The 19,146-nt window shown below is 45.1% G+C and overlaps 1 protein-coding gene across 1 annotated transcript in view; it reads right to left on the bottom strand.

The window, feature by feature from the left end:
• The window catches only part of LOC149442049 (brefeldin A-inhibited guanine nucleotide-exchange protein 2-like), a 104,133-nt gene that overhangs the window by 68,644 nt on the left and 16,343 nt on the right, over window positions 1-19,146 (bottom strand). Inside the window, exons 3-9 of the mRNA XM_089656571.1 lie at window positions 17,502-17,625; window positions 14,451-14,597; window positions 12,059-12,238; window positions 11,656-11,878; window positions 11,375-11,581; window positions 10,832-10,953; window positions 3,887-4,020 (exon numbers count right to left, since the gene is read on the bottom strand). Coding sequence (XP_089512697.1) covers window positions 3,887-4,020; window positions 10,832-10,953; window positions 11,375-11,581; window positions 11,656-11,878; window positions 12,059-12,238; window positions 14,451-14,597; window positions 17,502-17,625 — 1,137 coding nt within the window. The remainder of the gene's footprint in view (window positions 1-3,886; window positions 4,021-10,831; window positions 10,954-11,374; window positions 11,582-11,655; window positions 11,879-12,058; window positions 12,239-14,450; window positions 14,598-17,501; window positions 17,626-19,146) is intronic.

A 19,146-nucleotide genomic window follows, 5' to 3' on the forward strand; every position in this document is an offset into this window, starting at 1 on the left:
GTGAAAGAGTGGTCCAGCAAGTCAGAACGATGCCAAACAGAGTAAGCCTTCCCCCTTCACTGAAGATGACCAGGAGATCCCTTGGGGCTGTAAAAGTTGAGGAAGCTCCTCACAGGGAACACAGGGAAGTGCTCATAGTGTAGTAGATAGGCTTTTATTATAAAAACATAGGTGCACAATAAAACGGGTGTAGACAGGTATGCATGAATACACTGACCCCTTGGAATTTAAAGATGGCCGCCGGGCCTCCTCGTGGCACCGGCGGCTTAGTGTCAACGGCGTCCCAGGTCCAACTGACGCGTTTCGTGCGCACGCACTTCTTCAGAGGTGGAACAAGGACCTTGCTGGACCACTCTTTCACCACAAGAGGGCGCAGGACGTCTATCCTTTCCAGCTACCTATTTGACCAGATCTGAGTGCAGAAGGGGACCCTACAGGATATATGTACACATGCGTATAATTTTACGCTATCTGGTTAGTGTAAATTTTTACCATCTGCACTAGGAACACGGAGCACTTTTTTTCACTGGACTGTGTCTTATCATCACCTTTCTTCTCAAGCGCTGCATTTTTATATTCTGCTACATATTTTTGTCAAAAAACATTAAAATCCCAATAAGCGTATATTGACTGGTTTGCGGAAACGTTATAGAGTCTACAAATGGCGGTATAGACACCGGAATTTTTTTATTTTTAATGCCAGTAATAGTGGCGATCAGTGACTTTCAACGGGATTGCAATATTGCAGTGGACAGTCTGACAATAACTGACACTTTGTGGGAACGAATGACACAAATACAGTGATCAGTGCTAAAAATATACACTGTCATTGTATTAATGACACTGGCTTGGAAGGGGTTAAAACATCTGGAATGATCAATGGGTTGTGTGCCTAGCCAGTGTTTCTCTGCACTGTGTGTGTTTTTTTTGTTTTTTTTTTACTAGCCAATCTGCTAGATTTTATTGCCTGAATAAAATCTAGCAGATCGCTCGACATAACACAGCTATGCCTTGCTTACATAAACAGAGCTGCGTTATGTCAGTCTCCTCAGAGATCACAAGGTGCCGGTGCTCATCCATTGGCCAAAGACTGTTGATTGGCTTCTGCTCTGTCCAATCTCCGGCAGCAGGCGCGTGCCATCCCAGTGACGGAAGTGGAAAATGCCATTCATATACCTGATTTTGCAAAGAACATCCGTCCTGTTGCAGTAAATCTGCTATAGGGCAGACAGAAAGTGGTAAAGGCTTTCAGCCCACATTTATTCAAAATAAAAATATTTCTCACTTCCAGGATTCCCACGCAAGGGTTTCCAAAACCACACAAAATAAACTTGTGCTGCCCCCTGGCTATTCAGGTCTGCTCAGACACTCTTGCTTATTTCTACAATGACTCAAACTCACAGGCACCGGACTTATTACACACACACCTCTGGTCTTGAGTATACACTTGCTGCTCCCTTGCAGCACCATCGTCTCCCGGGGAGGGCAGAGCTGCATTATGAGTTAGGACTGGCTCCCATGAAAAATGTAGACCTTGGAATAAAGGCTTCATCCCACTCGAAACTCTGCAGGTTCGAAACCCAAACCAGATTACCAAGATCTGAGAAAACAAAAAGCTTGTTTTCTCTACTACAGACCCAAATTCTGGAGCTCCTCGCCATGTGTAGGTGAGAAACCTAGGTGACGAAACCCACAATCCTGCCAGCCAGGGCCTCACAACAGCTATGGAATCTTCTGCCATATCCCAAACATCATTAATTAAACTGCCAGGCCACATCTCATTCATCAAATCACCAATCAGTAAGGTATAATATGGCATGCATACATATGTATGTATATAATCTCTCTCTCTCTCTCTATATGTGTATGTATATCTCTCTATATCTATCTATCTATCTATCTATCTATCTATCTATCTCATTAAGTAAAGATCATGGAATTTTCTGCCGGAGCAATGTCCACTAATCATTTGCTTGTCAAACTGAAAACACACAGAGCAGAAAGAAACACAGCACTTCTAGCTAACTGAATGTACTGCGGATGAATACTTGAAAGCAGTCAAAGCCTAAACTTTCTACAGCTTCTGTATTCTCAAAAGCTTCCTCATCAAAAACGTTTTTTGGTTTAAAGGCCCCTTTCACATGGGGTGGACCCAGTTTTGATCTGTCCACTGACCCCCTGCTGAGCAGGAGTGGATGACAGCTCACTTTCTGCATGTTATTTCTCACGTCATCCGAACCACTGTTCTTTAAAATGCATCAAAAACACATGTGTGTGAACCAGGGCTTCAAGTGGAACTAAAATGAACTATTAAAAAAAAGCAGGCAGCTCTTTATTGCAGAAGAGGCATGCAATGTCTCTTCTGCAATAACACTTACCTGCCTGCAAGTAGTCTTCAGTTAAATGCACACTGAGCTGTGTTTGCACATCTCAGTGTACATTCCTAGCACACTCTGGCTGTGCCAGAATTACTGATTTACAGTTATAATTTAGAATTACAATGAGCATGTGTGGGATGATGCCATTCCACCGCCGGTCAATCAAGAGGCCGAAATTCCAGAAACCAGAAGCAACTGGGGAGAAGATGAAGAGGGATGTAACAGGCACATTACTAGAAAGTGAGGCTGAGTATTTCTGGGGGTTTAGTCCTGCTTTAAGAGCCCTTTTAGACAGGCATGCCACTCCATATAGCAAGGAATCTGTGAGCAGATCCTCTGCTAAATTAAAGCCAAACAGGACAAATATTGTTATTGTGACATTCAATCCCATTCAGTTTTTTTGTCAGTATCTTGACAGTGGACTGTGGCTGACTCATAGGGGTTCGAGGGGCAGGTGGATGTAAGCAGGCTTGTGTCCACTTACATCGGGCTACCTCTGATCTGCCACGTTTAGGTTCTGAAAAACAAGAAAGAAGGACACAGTCCTTTTGTTTATTTTTTCCAGGCCTCGACTCAGAGGTAGCCAGATGTAAATGGACAAAAGTCCACCTAAATCAGCCTACCGATACAGCTGCATGGAACTGCCAATAAGGTCCACCTGATAAACTGACAGGCATACCTGATCAGAAAATCCATGTGAAGGTGGCCCTATATGTCTGATTAAAGTAGGTATTGTAGAAAGCTTTGGAGGCTCCAGGTAATCATTTCCACTACAATAAACCAACAAACGTTTTCCCCTCAGTTGCTTTTATAATTCTACTCCAATGTACTCTTTGCAAAATCCAGCACCAAACTTTGGTCTAAAACAGGGGTCTCCAAACTTTCCAAAGGGCCACTCTACTGTCCTTCACCCTTTTAAGGGGCTGAATTGTGGCCAGTATCCAGGCCTGGTATGAGTGTGGTCAGTAGGAAAAGGAATAGTGCCCCATCGGTGGTGTCAGTGGGAGGAATAGATCCTCATCGGTGGTGTCAGTGGGAGGAGTAGTGCCCCATCGGTGGTGTCAGTGGGAGGAGTAGTGCCCCATCCTTGGTGTCAGTGGGAGGAATAGTACCCCATCCTTGGTATCAGTGGGAGGAATAGTGCCCCATCATTGGTGTTAGTGGGAGAAACAGTGCCCCATCATTTATGTCCGTTGGGAAATTATGCTCCACTGTTGGTGTCCGTGTTAGGAATGGTGACCCAAATCAGTGGGAGTATTTGAGCCCCAAGGGCTGGATAAAGGCTAGCAAAGGGCCCCATCATTGGTGTCAGTGGAAGGAACAGTGCCCCATCATTGGTATTAGTGCGAAGGAATAGTGCCCCATTGTTGGTGTCATTTGGGAGTATTACTGTCCCAAGGGCCGGATAAACGCTAGCAAAGGGCCACATCCGGCCCTCGGGCTGCAGTTTGAGACCACTGGCAAACCACTGACAAACTGTATAGCATATGGTAAGGAAGTTCACATACTTGGGGTCCGGGGGCCCGTCTCCCAGGGGTTTCATTGACAGTTTGCAAAGAGAACGGAACACCAAGAAAGCATCTTTCTGGAGGATGTGAGCAAATTTAGCACCAGAATTCTGGCCATGTAGGGAGTCCAATTCCTGAAAAGAAGGTAAATATAGGTAATTCAAGAGCAGGAAAACAGAAAGGCAACAATGCAAGTAAAACCTTTACCAGGGAAACGGCATGACTGATACACATGTCCTACCTACTGATTAGTGCATTAGTGATGGATAGAGATATGTTCCACCCATGGGAGGCTAGGGAGAGGGCGTGATGCGGGCTATATGTCCTACCTAGTTAGAGTAGTGGCAAGAAGAAAGGGGTACATGCCCTGCTTAAGGGAATGTGGAAAAACAGGATGACGGATGGGGTATATGTTCTGTCCATAGGAAGCTGGGGAAATGGCATTAATGGGAGTGTTTTGCCTATGGAAAACTGGCATAATGGATGGAGTATACAGCAGGTAATATAAGTATTGAACACTTCATCATTTTTCTCTGTAAATATATTTCTAAAGGTGCTATTGACATGAAATTTTCACCACGTCAGTAACAAGCCATGCAATCCCTACATACAAAGAAACCAAAACAAATAAGTTCAGAAATTAAGTTATGTGTAATTAAAAGAATTACACAGGGATGAAGTATTGAACACGCTGACTGAAATTTAATAATTCTTACAAATTCCTTTATTGGTGATGACAGCTTCAAGACGCCTCCTGTATGGAGAAACTAATCACATGCATTGCTCAGGTGTGATTTTGGTTCATTTCTTCCATACATTCTTCAAATCTTGAAGGTTCTGTGGGCTTCTTCTATGAACTCTGATCTTTAGTTCTTTCTATAGATTTTCTATTGGATTCCAGTCAGGTGACTGGCTGGGCCATCCTAGCAGCTTTGATGGGGGGCACAGTCTGATGGGGGTGCTGCTTCAGATTGAGTGCGGCTTGAACGAGTGCGTAGAAGAAGCAGTTAAACGCAGCAGTTGAACTAAAGCAGGAGAACTTAAGCAGCAGGAAGACACAACAACAGCAAGAAGCTCTACTGCATGCTGGAAGACTGCAAGCAAACACCCTGGGAAACCTCTTACATGCCTGAGACCCACTCCGTGTACCTTTATATAATACACCCCTCTACTCCTCTTCATATTACTATCCTCTGTTCCCACATCTCATTTCTTTACCCCTCTGCTCCACCCCACAACCTGTACATCTCCCCCTCACTGCTATCATCTCCCTACTACTGCTCTCTTCACCTCCCCAAAATGTCTCTTCCACTCCTCCTTCTCATTTTCCTCTCCTCTGTTCCCAAAATCCATTCATTATATCCCTCTGCCCCTCCCAAACATTTGTATATCGTGTCCTCACTGCTTCCCTCACCCCTCTATGGCACCCACCACCTCCTCCTATTACTCCACTCTCCCACTGACCCCAACACCTCCACTAGGAGTTTCTCACGCTCCTGCACATCCCGCTCCCATGCCACCTTTCTCACCCTTCTCCTCCTCCTAGCCGCGGGGGACATCTCCCCGAATCCTGGCCCTCCACCTCCCTCACCCGCTCAACACCCTTCCGCCTCCACATCCTACTGCAACCCCCACAACTTAGTATCTGTCCCCCTGCTCCCTAAAATCTCCCCCCCGTTTTCATGTGCACTCCTGAACGCCCATTCGGTGTGCAACAAGCTTACCGCCATCCACGACCTCTTTGTTTCCCGCTTCCTCAACCTCCTAGCGATCACGGAAACCTGGATCCAGCCCACTGATTCTACCTCCCCTGCTGCACTCTCCTATGGAGGTCTCACCTGGACCCACTCACCCAGGCCTAACGGTCGTAAAGGTGGTGGGGTTGGTCTGCTCCTGTCACCGCAGAGCACCTTCCGAGTCCTCCCAAACCCCCCCTCCCTATCCTTCTCCTCCTTCGAGGCCCACTGCCTCCGACTATTCTCCCCAACCCCCCTGAAGATTGCTGTGATATACCGGCCTCCTGGATCCATACCCCGCTTCCTGGATGACTTCTCCTCCTGGCTACCCTTCTTCCTCTCCTCTGAGCTACCCACCATCATTCTTGGGGATTTCAACATCCCTGTCAACCTCGACAACCCGGACACAGCCCGTCTCCTCCACCTAACCTCCTCCTTTGCACTTGCACAGTGCATACAATCCACCACCCACTCCGACGGAAATATCCTGGACCTTGTCTTCTCCAACCGCTGCGCTCCCCACAACCTCACTAACACCCCCTTCCCTCTCTCTGACCACAACCTGATCACCTTTTCTATCTCCTCGTCCTCCAACGCCTACCCCTCCAAATGTCACACTACTACCAGCCGTAACCTCCGCAACCTTAACCCTGCCTCTCTCCACTCTGCAGCTGATCAACTCCACGACCGCATCCTCCCCGTCCTGCCCCGACTTGGCTTTGACCGCCTACAACAATGCGCTCTCAACAGCCCTTGACTCACTAGCGCCTTTAACCACACGCAACATCAGACCCTGACCACTCCAGCCCTGGCAGACTGATCACACCAAAACCCTCAAACGACACAGTCGTGCCCTGGAGCGACTATGGCGCAAAACCAAATCCCAACAAGCCTTCACCCGCTACAAATCTGCCTTCTGCACCTACACCTCCTCCCTCCATGCTGCCAAACAGGCCTACTTCTTGACCCTCATCAAGGCCCTCTCCTCCAATCCTCGCCGACTCTTCTCTGCCTTCAACTCTCTACTCTCTCCACCCCCACCTCCACCCAGCACCTCACTCACTGCCCTTGAGATTGCCAATCACTTCAAAAACAAAATTGACACAATTCGCAAGGACATTGCCGCAACTCACACGCCCTCTCAACCCGTCCCCTCTCACACAGCTACCCCCTTATCCCCCCTCCCCCTCGACATAACCCGCAGGGACTTCGTCGCTGCTCAAACTCTCTCCTACCCCCTTCACCCTCACTCAGCTACCCCCTCATCACCCCTCTCCCACAGCCCCACCACTGCTCTGACCTCCTCTTCCACCCCACCCTACATTCCTCATACTGAAGCTCCCCCAACACTCCACACCTTTGACCTTACTACCATCGAGGAAGTCTCCAAGATCCTCTCTGATGCCCGCCTCACCACCTGCCCCCTCGACCCTATCCCCTCACAACTCCTACGACCTTCCTCCTCCTCCATCCTACGCTCCCTCACCCACATCTTCAATCTCTCCCTCTCCTCAGGCACTTTCCCCTCCCCTCTGAAACATGCACACATCACCCCCATACTTAAAAAGCCCTCCCTGGACCCCAATGACCCGAACAACCTCAGACCCATCTCCCTGCTCCCATTTACATCTAAACTCCTCGAGCGCCTAGTCTACACCCGCCTATGCTCTCACCTCAACGACAACAACCTCCTCGATCCCCTACAGTCCGGCTTCCGTCCCCTACACTCCACCGAAACTGCCTTACTCAAACTCTCCAACGACCTGCTAACCGCCAAAGCTAATGGCCACTATTCAGTGCTCCTACTCCTTGACCTCTCTGCGGCCTTCGACACAGTCGACCACCCCCTTCTCCTCAAAAAACTACACTCCCTCGGCCTCAGAGATTCTGCTCTCTCCTGGCTCTCATCCTACCTGTCATAACGCTCCTTCAGCGTTACCTATAATGCTACCACCTCCCCCTCACTCCCCCTCTCTGTTGGGGTCCCTCAAGGCTCTGTCCTCGGGCCCCTTCTCTTCTCCATCTATACCTCCTCCCTTGGCCAACTCATACACTCTCACGGCTTCAACTACCACCTCTATGCCGACGACACACAAATCTATCTCTCAACCCCCCACCTCACCCCCTTGGTCTCAGCCCGAATCACACACCTACTGAGCGACATATCAGACTGGATGTCGCTCCACTTCCTTAAATTGAACCTCTCCAAAACCGAGTTTCTTGTCTTCCCCCCAGCCCGGACACCACCCCCCATTGATTTCTCCATCACATCCAACAACGCTACCATCAAACCCGCCCTGCAGGCCAGAGTACTGGGTGTCATTCTTGACTCCAACCTATCCTTCCAGCCCCAAGTCCAATCTTTAACAAACTCGTGCAGACTCCACCTCCGCAACATCGCCAAAATCCGCACGTTCCTAACCCCAGAAACCACTAAACAGCTCATCCACTCCCTCATCATATCACGACTTGACTACTGCAACTCCCTCCTCACTGGCCTGCCTCGCCGCTGGCTATCCCCTCTTCAGTCCATCCTGAACACGGCTGCCAGACTCATTCACCTTTCCAACCGCACTGTCTCCGCCACCCCCCTCTGCCAATCCCTCCACTGGCTTCCGATTGCGCAACGGATCAAATTCAAAATCCTAACGCTGACGTACAAAGCTGTCCACCATACTGCCCCGAACTACATCACTGACCTAATATCCAAGTACCGCCCAGCACGCACACTCCGCTCCTCACAAGACCTCCTTCTCTCTAGTTCCCTGGTCTCCTCCTCCCATGCCCGCCTCCAGGACTTCTCCAGGGTGTCACCCATCCTCTGGAACTCCCTGCCCCAACCCATCAGATTATCACCTACTCTCCTCTCCTTTAGGCGCACCCTGAAAACCCATCTCTTCAGGGAAGCCTACCCCACCCCCTGCTAACTTGCCGACCTCCTCCACTCTTCCTACCACTCCATCCCCCACAGCTATCTCCTCCTGTGCCACCATCCCCTCCCTCCTAGATTGTAAGCTCGAAAGAGCAGGGCCCTTGATCCCCTCATGTTTTGCATTGTATTGGTATTGTTCTGTCACATGTTCTGTCTCCCTTTTGTAATGTACAGCGCTGAGCGAACTATTGGCGCTTTATAAATACTGTATAATAATAATAATAATAATCTTCCATGGAAACCAATGGAGAGTTTCCTTGGCTTTGTGTTTGGGATCATTGTCTTGCTGAAATGTCCGACCTCGTTTCATCTTCATCATCCTGGTAGATACCAGCAGATGTTTATCAAGAATGTCTTTGTTTATTTTTTCCATTCATCCTTCCTTCAATGACATGAAGTTTGCCGGTACCGCATACTGAAAAACAGCCCCACACCATGATGTTCCAACCTCCATGCTTCACTGTTGGGATGGTGTTTTGGGGTGAAGAGCAATGCCATTTGACCTCCAAACATGGTATGTATTATGGCATCCAAAAAGTTGAATTTTGGTCTCATCTGACCAGACTATATTCTCCCAGTATTTCACTGGCTTGTCTAAATGTGGTGCAGAAAACTTTAAACAAGCTTTAACATGCTTTTTCTTCAGCAATGGAGTCTTGCGTGGTGAACATGCATACAGGCCATGGTTCAGTGCACTTTGGTTTTTTTTTTTTTTCATTATTGTTTTGTTTTTTTAAACAACTGTACCTGCTAATTCCAGGTCTTTCTGAAACTCTCCACAATTGGTCCTTGGCTCCTGGAAGAGTTCAGATAATTTTTTTCACTTCTCTGTCAGAAATCTTGCGAGGAGCACTTGGTCATGACCGGTTTACTGACCGGCTTATGGTGAAATGGTGTTCTTTCCACTTCTGGATTATCGCCCCAGTGTTCACTGGAACATTCAGAAGTTTAGAAATCCTTCTATAACCAATTCCATCAGTATGTTTTGCAACAATAAGGTTGCAAAGGTCTTGAGAGAGCTCTTTGCTTTTACCATCATGGGATGTTCCTTGTGCGACACCTTGGTAATGAGACACCTTTTTAAAGGCCATCAGTTGAGACTGAACCAGCTGATATTAATTTGCACCAACAAAGGACGGGATTGTTTTTTAATTATTGATAGATTTCAGCTGGTTTCTTGGCTTTCCATGCCTTTTTGCTCCTCCCTTTCTTCATGTGTTCAATACTTTTTCCCTGTGTCATTCCATTTTATTACATATAACTTAAATTTCTGAACTTATTTGTTTTGGTTTCTTTGTATGTATGGATTGCATGTATTGTTACTGACATGTGGTGAATATGTCATGTCAATAGCACCTTTAGAAATATATTTACAGAGAAAAATGGTGACGTCTTCAAAACTTATTTTACCTGCTGTATACTCCATCAATTATGACAGTTTTCCATAGGCAAAACACCCCCATTAATGCCATTTTCCTAGCTTCCTATGGACAGAACATATACAATATAAAATGTTGTCGTGTTCAATACTTATTTTACCTGATGTATGTACTGCCTATTGTAGTCTGGACACCAAGACCTTTCCTACTGGCTCAACCCTAGAGGGGTAAGGATAAAGGTCTGTTATGTAACAGATCTGTGGTAACAGCAAGAGAGGGGCTTCCCAGCTGGGTTCCTGTGCAAGCACTGCCCTTAGCCCCATAGGATAGAAGAGTTCCTCACTCCAAGCAGGTGTCTTTCAGGAGGTTAAACAAGGTCTAAAGAAAGCAGACTGGAATTCCTCTACAGAAACCAAGTGTCATATTAGGTGGAGTTCCCCGACACATCCCTACTTTATCAACATAAAAAATTAATATGGAAAAGTGGCTCATGAAAAATTTGACAGCAAAAATAGGACACAGCGCTCCCAGTAGTGGGAAGACCATGTAGAGGTTCTATGGTGCCCTATCACAGACCACAGCTCAGCAATGCTCCATGGACGGTTGCAGATGGAAAAGGCAAATTGGCATGGAAGAATTACTTTAAGTTAGAGCAAAAAAAAAAAAAAAGAAAAAGAAAGAAGAAAGAAGGAAGAACAGACAGGACAGAACTACAAAACAAAAAGCAGGATCGGAGTCACAGTAACCCTCCCTCCATTCTGCCACTGGCAGCTTCATTACTTCTAGCATTGTGACAGCCCAATCAGCTGCTGATTTCTGGCTAAGCTAGTGTCATCCATCTCACCAAATAGGTCACAATACAAACTCATTGTATATATTTGCCATATACACCACATACCAGATTATCTGTAGAAGACAATGACTGTCTATCGTCCGCGATCCCATTGGTCTGAACACTCTCAGGAGGAGAAAATCCAGTGATGTCTGGCTCACCCGGAACACTGAGTGGTACTTTCACCTCTGCAATGATTTCATAATTATATACATCTTTATAAAGGTGTGTGTGTTTTTTTTTTACAAGTGAATGACTTCTCTGACAACATTCAACCTGACCCTGATCAGATATTAATGGCCAGAAGATCTGCAGGATATTCAACTTTTCTAGAAACAGTTTACCAGAAGGTAAAGAGAATATTGGTCACCTATCTTGGCATCCCTTTTTTCCGTATTATGGAAATGGAAAAGGGGATTGGACTACTACCTTACTTCCTCTCCTTCAAATTAGAAATGCAAAGGTCTACTGAATCATGGAAATTGTTATCTAATGTGCATGTGTGGCAACCTCGTGATCTTGTCCCACATAGCAGCTAGAAAAGACACTTCAGATTTTGTAACAATATCAGTAAAACACACCCCAACATAACAAAAGGGGCATACAAACCTTGAGTATAGGATTCTGAACTCTCAGGGACCTTCTCACCATGAGATAGAGCCTCGTGTAACCCATCCTGATGAGATGGCCCATCCTGTACCCCATCATGATGAGATGGTGCCTCCTGTACTCCTTCCTGATGAGATGGAGGCTCCTGTACCTCATCCTGGCTGGACGGTGCCTTCTCTACCGGAGCAGGAGTTGTGTTCTCCAGTCCTGCATACGCAAGAACACCAGTTAGACAGTTTCTAATAAAATCACACACAAAACTCTAGCAGTAAAATACTTACCTGACACTACCTGGGGCATCTCCCCACTCGTCCTGCTATCTACTTGTGATACACCTTCTTGATTCTGAACACCATTTGCGACATCCTGTTTACTGGGTATGGGGGATCCACCCAGCTGGCTGCTGTGTAATCTGGGTGTGACTTGTGGAGAGCCTGCTACTTTGTAAGATGCAGGAGAATGCAGCTTCAATTGTTGCTTTTCATGATCCCGGAGGTCTTGCGCCTGGAAAAGGAAAATGTAAACATTTAGTGGTCTTAGCAAATTTCTTCCACTGATGAAAACCCTCATAAGCAAAAAGGTGAGAGTCCTGAATTATTTAAGAACGTTACAGCCATATATCACAGCACTTGTATCAGGAGTGAACCCCTCCATCACCCAGACATGAGCCTGTATTCCTCTTACCGCCTGCATTTCCATACGGGTGAAGATGACGTTCAGCATCTGGGTCAGCGTAGCTTTGGCGGTGGTCTGATTCACCAGATTTTTGCTGGCAAGATAAATGTTGTAACAGGTCCTAACTGTCTGAAGGACTGTGGCTTCATGGATCTCCACATAAGGGGAGGTGACGACCGTCAGCAGGGCCTAAATGAAAGAAACAGCAACACTTATCAGACCTGAAAGAAAATATCTGATATCCTATTTCCAGCCCCTTCTCTTGTCTCAGGATATATGCACAGTGTCACTTCATGGCTGAACTGATGAGCACCTCGTAACCACACATAGCAGGAGGCAAGCTTTACAACTGCTGTGATGGACTTTACTGCTTGATCAATCTCCTGTGATTTTATTATAGCATGCTAGGAAGCGCCATGCTGCCAGAATGTTATTTTACGTAAGGAGACATTTTTATCTTTGAGCTAAACACCTACTAGTTCACCCACAAAATCATCCATCAATAAGAGCAGTACCACACATGTGACATTTTCCGAAAGGTTTGTGTTTGTCAATGTTAAAGAACTACTGTTAAAATATTATTTAACTCGTCAAAGAACCAAGAGCATCGATCAGTGGCCCTGTTATCTCCAAAATGCACCTCTATATGACGACTATAGCTCCATACCAAAGTGAATGAGTATGGGGTACAACCATATAAACATAGTTTTTGACAAGTCATAAGAAAAAAAAAGTCCCCCCAATGTACATCAAACCACGGCCAGTGACCTGCAAAAAAAAAAAAAAAAAAAAAAAACAACCCGCTGCCCGCCACAACCTGACTGTTCCAGTTGGCGTCAAATGACATTGCCAGTTCTCCACGCCACTAAAGTAAACAAAAAGGGGTGGTTTATGCCACCAGGTGACCTTGCCCCTTATGAAGCTGAATATGGGCAATGACATCATAAAGGGTGGTTTACTTCAATCAAAAGAAACGTGAAAAGAGATTCACAGAGAAGCGGTTACGTTATGGACAGAATGCGATATTCAAAGTAATTAGAAAAATTATGCTTTATTACACAATACACATGTGGACATAGAAGGTAAATACCTCAGTTCACCATCACCTCAGAATGAGATAATACATCAAAATTGACCTAAAATCACTTAAAAACAGATGTCATGACCGGTCAAAATAATAATAAAGTGCTGCAAATATAGTGACATTAAGTCTAATACATATGCAGCACTGACAATGGTTACACCGCCATACAGGCGTTTCAAAAAATTATACCAAACATGGCATAGTATTGATGCAATATATGGCTGATCTCAAGTACCAGATAGTGGATATAGTAGCCCAATCAACCTTAACAGGTATATATAGAGAATATAGGTATGCAAAGAAAATCTGCCTCCACAACCACTAGCTGGGTAATAACCAGAACATGTGGTAGTTATGGTAGGTATGTATAGCACGAGTGGGTGGTGAGATGTCAAACAGTAGCAGTCATGTCCATAATCTTGATAAAAATGAACTTTTGAGTTACTTTGAGTATCGCATTCTGTCCATAACGTAGTCGCTTCTCTGTGAATCTCTTATCACGTTTCTTTTGGTTGTATAGTGTTTTGGTTACTGGGCAGATAATGTACGTCTAGCGATACATATTATTTTCAAAGCCCCTGATCTTTTGCATTTTTACCAGTGGTTTACTTCAATGCCTGAAGTAGAACTGTCATCCGGCCCCTCTGCTAAAGCAAAAAAGGAACGGGGTCACCAGATTCTGATATGCCACCCTCACCACCACTGAACCTGGGTTGTGGCAAAGAGGCCCTTGCCCTCATCAACATGGGGACAAGGTGCTTCGGGGGAAGTGGGGGGAATGTTGACAGCATAAGGCCTGGTATACTTCAGGAGGAAGGGAGGGGGGGCACACCACACTCAGCATCCTCCCCTTTCCTGACCTGCCAGGCTGCAGGCTCGGGTCTGGTATGGATTGTGAGGGGATCCCCATACCATTAATATTTTTGTCATGAGATCCTCCCAAAATTCAAACAAAAGAATGGATTTGGAAGGGGGGGGGGGGGCACCTCAAGCCATTTTTTTTTCAGCTCTTTGGTTTACATTCCTTGCTGATAGCAGGGATAACTCATCACTGTTAGGACTGTTTGTATCAGTTTAGGTCCGCTTCCTGAATGGATATAAACAGATAATCTGTTTGCCCGTTTTTCATCTGTCAATGAATGGATGAAAAATGGACAGATGGAATGCCCATGTGTAAGAATCTGATGGATTGCTCAGCTAAGAGGTGATTTTTTTTTTTTTAAAGAGCAGCTTAGAAGGAAGTAAATGTGTTTTTCTGAAAGAGGATAAGTTAGGATCACACATAAAAATGACAATCGTCGCACATCATTCTTGTACCTTTATGATCTGGAGTTGTACACCCTCATCAGTCTGGGGACCCTGGAAACAGTTACAGATGGTGTCCACTATGCGGTCGATGAGCCGTTTTCCTGCTATGCCTTTATCCGGAGCATTTCCAGTGATGTGCCCATATGCAATCAATTTCTACAAGTAGACAATATCGTTATACAGCTGCCTACTCAGAGACCCAAAAAAGTCAAAGTGTCTGAGTTTTCTGTGCCAGCGCTCACATGTCAGGATATGGCCTTCAATGCTCTTTATACAGTATAACATCTGGCTTTCCTCAGCAGTTTAGAAAAAATGGTGCTAAGGTGCTGGACCCAAAGACGAATAAGAAAAGATTTCAGCTACAACTTTTGACAGCTGCTCTCTCACAGCCAGATTGTTCCTGGGGCTCCTGGAAGTATAAGATTTAGCTTACACTTGGGGTATGGAGGGGTAAAACTAGGCAGCTGAGCTGCATTTTTATTAGTGGTGCACCAAAATGACAATTCTGGTGCCAAAACCAAAAATTCAGGATGCACTTGGCCAAAAAACGAAATGTTTGCGTATGTGGGGGTAGGGAGGCTCAATTTTGTTTTTTTTTTGTTTTGTTTTTTTTTACTTTTAATGTGTTTTTATTTCTTTTTAACTTATGATTTTATTGCTATCACATAGAGGACCAACAGTCCCCCATGTGAAAGCATATAAGTGACAGCTCCTCTTTGTAGGGGGGAGGGACTGGGGGGGTAGTTTGTGCAAGGAGCGGGCAGGAGAGGAGCAGTGTATACAGTGAGGCAGCAGTGTATATAGACAGGTTTCCTCACTGGCCGTCGCTAAATGTCACTGCTTTTTTTTTTTACTATAGCTCTGAGAAGGAGCTGTCATTCGCTCCGCCCTAAAGTAAACTAAGGGGCGAGGTCACTGGGCAATGTAAACGAAGAGGTGGAGTCACTCAGAGACATTACCCAGTGACCTTGCCCCTTAGTTAATTTTAGCAGCGGGTGATTGGAGCTATAGTGAGCTATAGTGGAGAACAAAAAAAAAAAGCAGTAATTGCATTTAAAAACTGGCAATGACATTTAGCGGTTGCAAGTAAGGGACCCTGTCTGTATACACTGCTCCCTCACTGTATATGCTGCTCCTCTCCTGCCTTTCTCCGCTGCCCCCCACCACCTGAAGTACACACAGCACCCTCAAAAACCCCCAGCCAAATGCACCATCTGCCCCTCATTGGGGCCAGGTCTGATTATCGGCACCTGTATTGGCTCACTTTTTCCTTTCAGCAAAATGCCGATTGGGCTATTTTTGGCCGATAGGTCTTGGCTGCCGAACTTTCGGTGCATCCCTAATTTTTACAACACAGCAAACAATCCCCTCATCCCGTTCACATTCAAGTGAAATGCTTGGCTCAAACCTGCACCTCTCGATGAAATGCAAATCATTTAGAATCGATCTTCAGAGAGCAACACAGCTGGAAACAAGCCCTAAAAGGCTGAGAGCCCCAAAATCAAAGATAAGTCCTATAGAAATGTATTATTCACAGCGAGAGATCAGAAAATATAGCCAGTTCTGAGGGCTTAGGCAGCCCAAAGATTATGCAATTTTCATTCCTTCCACCATGGGTGGAAAAAAAAGAAAATTGCTCAGTTCCCCCATCAACACAGTCAGTATTAATGGGGGAATCTCTCCCGCAGCACTATTGTGTTCTGCCATAGAGGAACCTTCCCCTATAGAGGCCAGCAGTGACTCTATGCAAAAAATTCAACAGGCTGGTTGTACTGAAGTCAAATCAATGAATGGACTTCAGTACAACCATCCTGCTCATAGATGCATCGAATCTCAACCGATCTCTGTTGGACCAGCCGAGGTTCAATCCATCTATGGCTGGCTTTAGGAGTCCTACTTCATCATGGTTCGTATGTGGACAATGATTGAAGGCAATACTTACAGACCAACTTTTTATTTTCCCGCACTGCACGGGTTAACTGCTGGTTTTGTCCAGGGGCTCAGGGGAAAGCTATACTTACCACCTCCTCCGATCCCCCGCAAAACTGAGCTCTCCCATGTCCAGCGTTGGACTGTTCCTGTTGTCCTCACGTCTAGAGCCAGTCTATGGGCTCGATGACCTCAGGAACAGCCCATTCACAAGACCGTTAGCGTGCCGAGGGGGCAGGAGCGGTGGGGACAGGTCTTAAGCTCGGAGGATCTGCGGATTAGGGGAGTATATCCTTGCTTTCTGAACCCCTAGACAAAAACAAGCATTTCACCCATGCAGTGCGGGCACAGCCTCACTGTATGGGAAAATAGAATTTTTGCCTGCAATTTTTCTTTACCAGGTTATTTTAGGAAATGAAGATGAAATGATTGAAGCACAGGCTACTGTCTGGTTAGACTTGGGCAATCTTTGTCACTATCTGTAAGCCCCTCCAAGGCAGGAAGGTGCACAGAGCAACTACATAACATTCTAACTTGTCAGCATACAAAAAAAAAAGAAAAATGTTTCAATACCTGAGGTTGAAAAACAGAGGGCTTTGCTGCATATAGCTGCCAATGAAAGTGTGGTGGGAGACTTTGTATATTGCCCGTTTGCACCTTTTCTCGGTTGCTAATTTCAATTAAACAGTCAACAATAGCAGCCTTTTGGGTCAAGGTCAGAAAACATTAGACATACTTACGCCTTTCACATTATCACAGATGTACTGATTAGTTAATTTTGTTTTGATATACACTTTAACCCCCCCAAAAAAAAAAAAACTGTGTTTTGCTGGAGTGGAAAGGATTTAAACTGCTGTCAGGTTTTTACTATGATCTGAATCTGTTAGAGAGGTTCATTCTCATTTCCAATTCCTGTGTGAATGATTTTACTAGACAGGAGGTGTCTCCAACATCAATAATTGTGCCAAGCTAAATCTGCCTGGCCAAAACTATGCAGACGAAATGGAAACCTACGAAGGGGTCGGTTCTTTCAGAGGGTTGTGATAACATGAAAACCTAAATAATGCAAGAACTTCCACATTTATCTTCTATAGAAAAAGTCAAAAAACAATGGAGGACCCCCAGAATTACCTGTAGGCAGTCCAGGGAGGTGCTGACGATGCGGGGGGCCTTTGTCTGACAAGCCAGCTCAAATGGGAGGAAATACTTGTCGGCCTCAATGAATTTAGGTTTGGACGGCGGTTCTGATCCATGTCTGCAATGGAAGGAGGGACACATCTGTATTTTCTCCATGTTTATCTTATACAGCAGACAGTGTACAGCACACAGATACCAGTTTAGGCGAGATAACAGATATATCAACAGTCTGCAAACCAGAGCTTATCTGAATAAAGTCAGATAAATTACCCCATATATTCACACCCATTGTGCAAACAGTGTCTCAGAGTCACACGATCTACATTCTACATCACTGGGACAGACACACAAATTCACTATGATGGGCACACATACACTAAAATAAATATTGTGTATATATATATATATATATATATATATATATATATATATATATATATATATATATATATATATATATATATATATATATATACACACACACACACACACACATATAAAAATTATGTTAACCGAGGTATGTGTGTGTGTGTACATATATACATATATATACACATATACATAAACACACACACACACACACACATATACATACACACACACACACATACATACATATACACAGTGGTACCTCAGTTAACATAATTTTCGGTTTACGAATGAAAATCTTTTGAAAGTAATGCCTCGGGGCTTACAAATTTTTGTCGCAATACGAAGCAAGTTTCCCCAGGATGGAATTGCGGCTGGGAGGTTTATAGCGCCACCTCCGTGCATGCTGGAGTCTGTGGGTAGCACGTGGCGTCGAGTGTGGAAGTGTTTTTCAATGCATTCCTATGGGAAACCGCATTTCGGTTTACAAATCTTTTGCAATACAAAACGTCCCGGAGAACTCATTAAATTCCTAAACCGAGGTACCACTGTATGTATGTATGTATGTATATATACACACACACATTATATATATATATATATATATATATATATATATATATATATACACACACACACATTATATATATATATATATATATATATATACACACACATACACACACACACACATACATACATACATACACAGTGGTACCTCGGTTAACATAATTTTAATATAATATATATATCAGTGTATGCAGAATATGTCATCCAGATTTATCCCTTACACATAGTAAGGGGCTGCAGTGCTTGTGAATGATCTGGAGAACACAGACTTAGTTTTCTCAGAATCTTTAAGCAGAATTTCACTTACTACAGGAAGTTCAGCTGATTGTCCTCCTCCCCCCTCCTCTGCACGTACTGGATTTTGTTTTCTGGGAGTGTGTACCTAGTTCAGACCCCACCCCCTCCTTCCCCACTTCCCGCAACCTCTTGGGACACATCACAAGTCTCAGGAGGCTGCGGGACTATTCGCACAGCACAGCGTAGCTCATGCATATGTAGTGGGGAGCTGGTTGTGAAACGACAGGGAGTCACAGCTGGCTTCCCACAGTCAGCATGGCAGCTCCAGGGACTGAAACACAGGCAAATAACTGGCCAGGGTGAAGACAGCGCTGGATATCTGGGCTGGCAAGTATCTTTTTACTAAACGTCAACAGCTCAGTACAGCTACAGCTACTGACTTTTATTTATTATTTCCTCTTTA

Source organism: Staurois parvus, unplaced genomic scaffold (assembly GCF_062004578.1).
Source record: "Staurois parvus isolate SC_StPar_1 unplaced genomic scaffold, SC_StPar_1.0 ptg000918l, whole genome shotgun sequence".
Taxonomy (NCBI): domain Eukaryota; kingdom Metazoa; phylum Chordata; class Amphibia; order Anura; family Ranidae; genus Staurois; species Staurois parvus.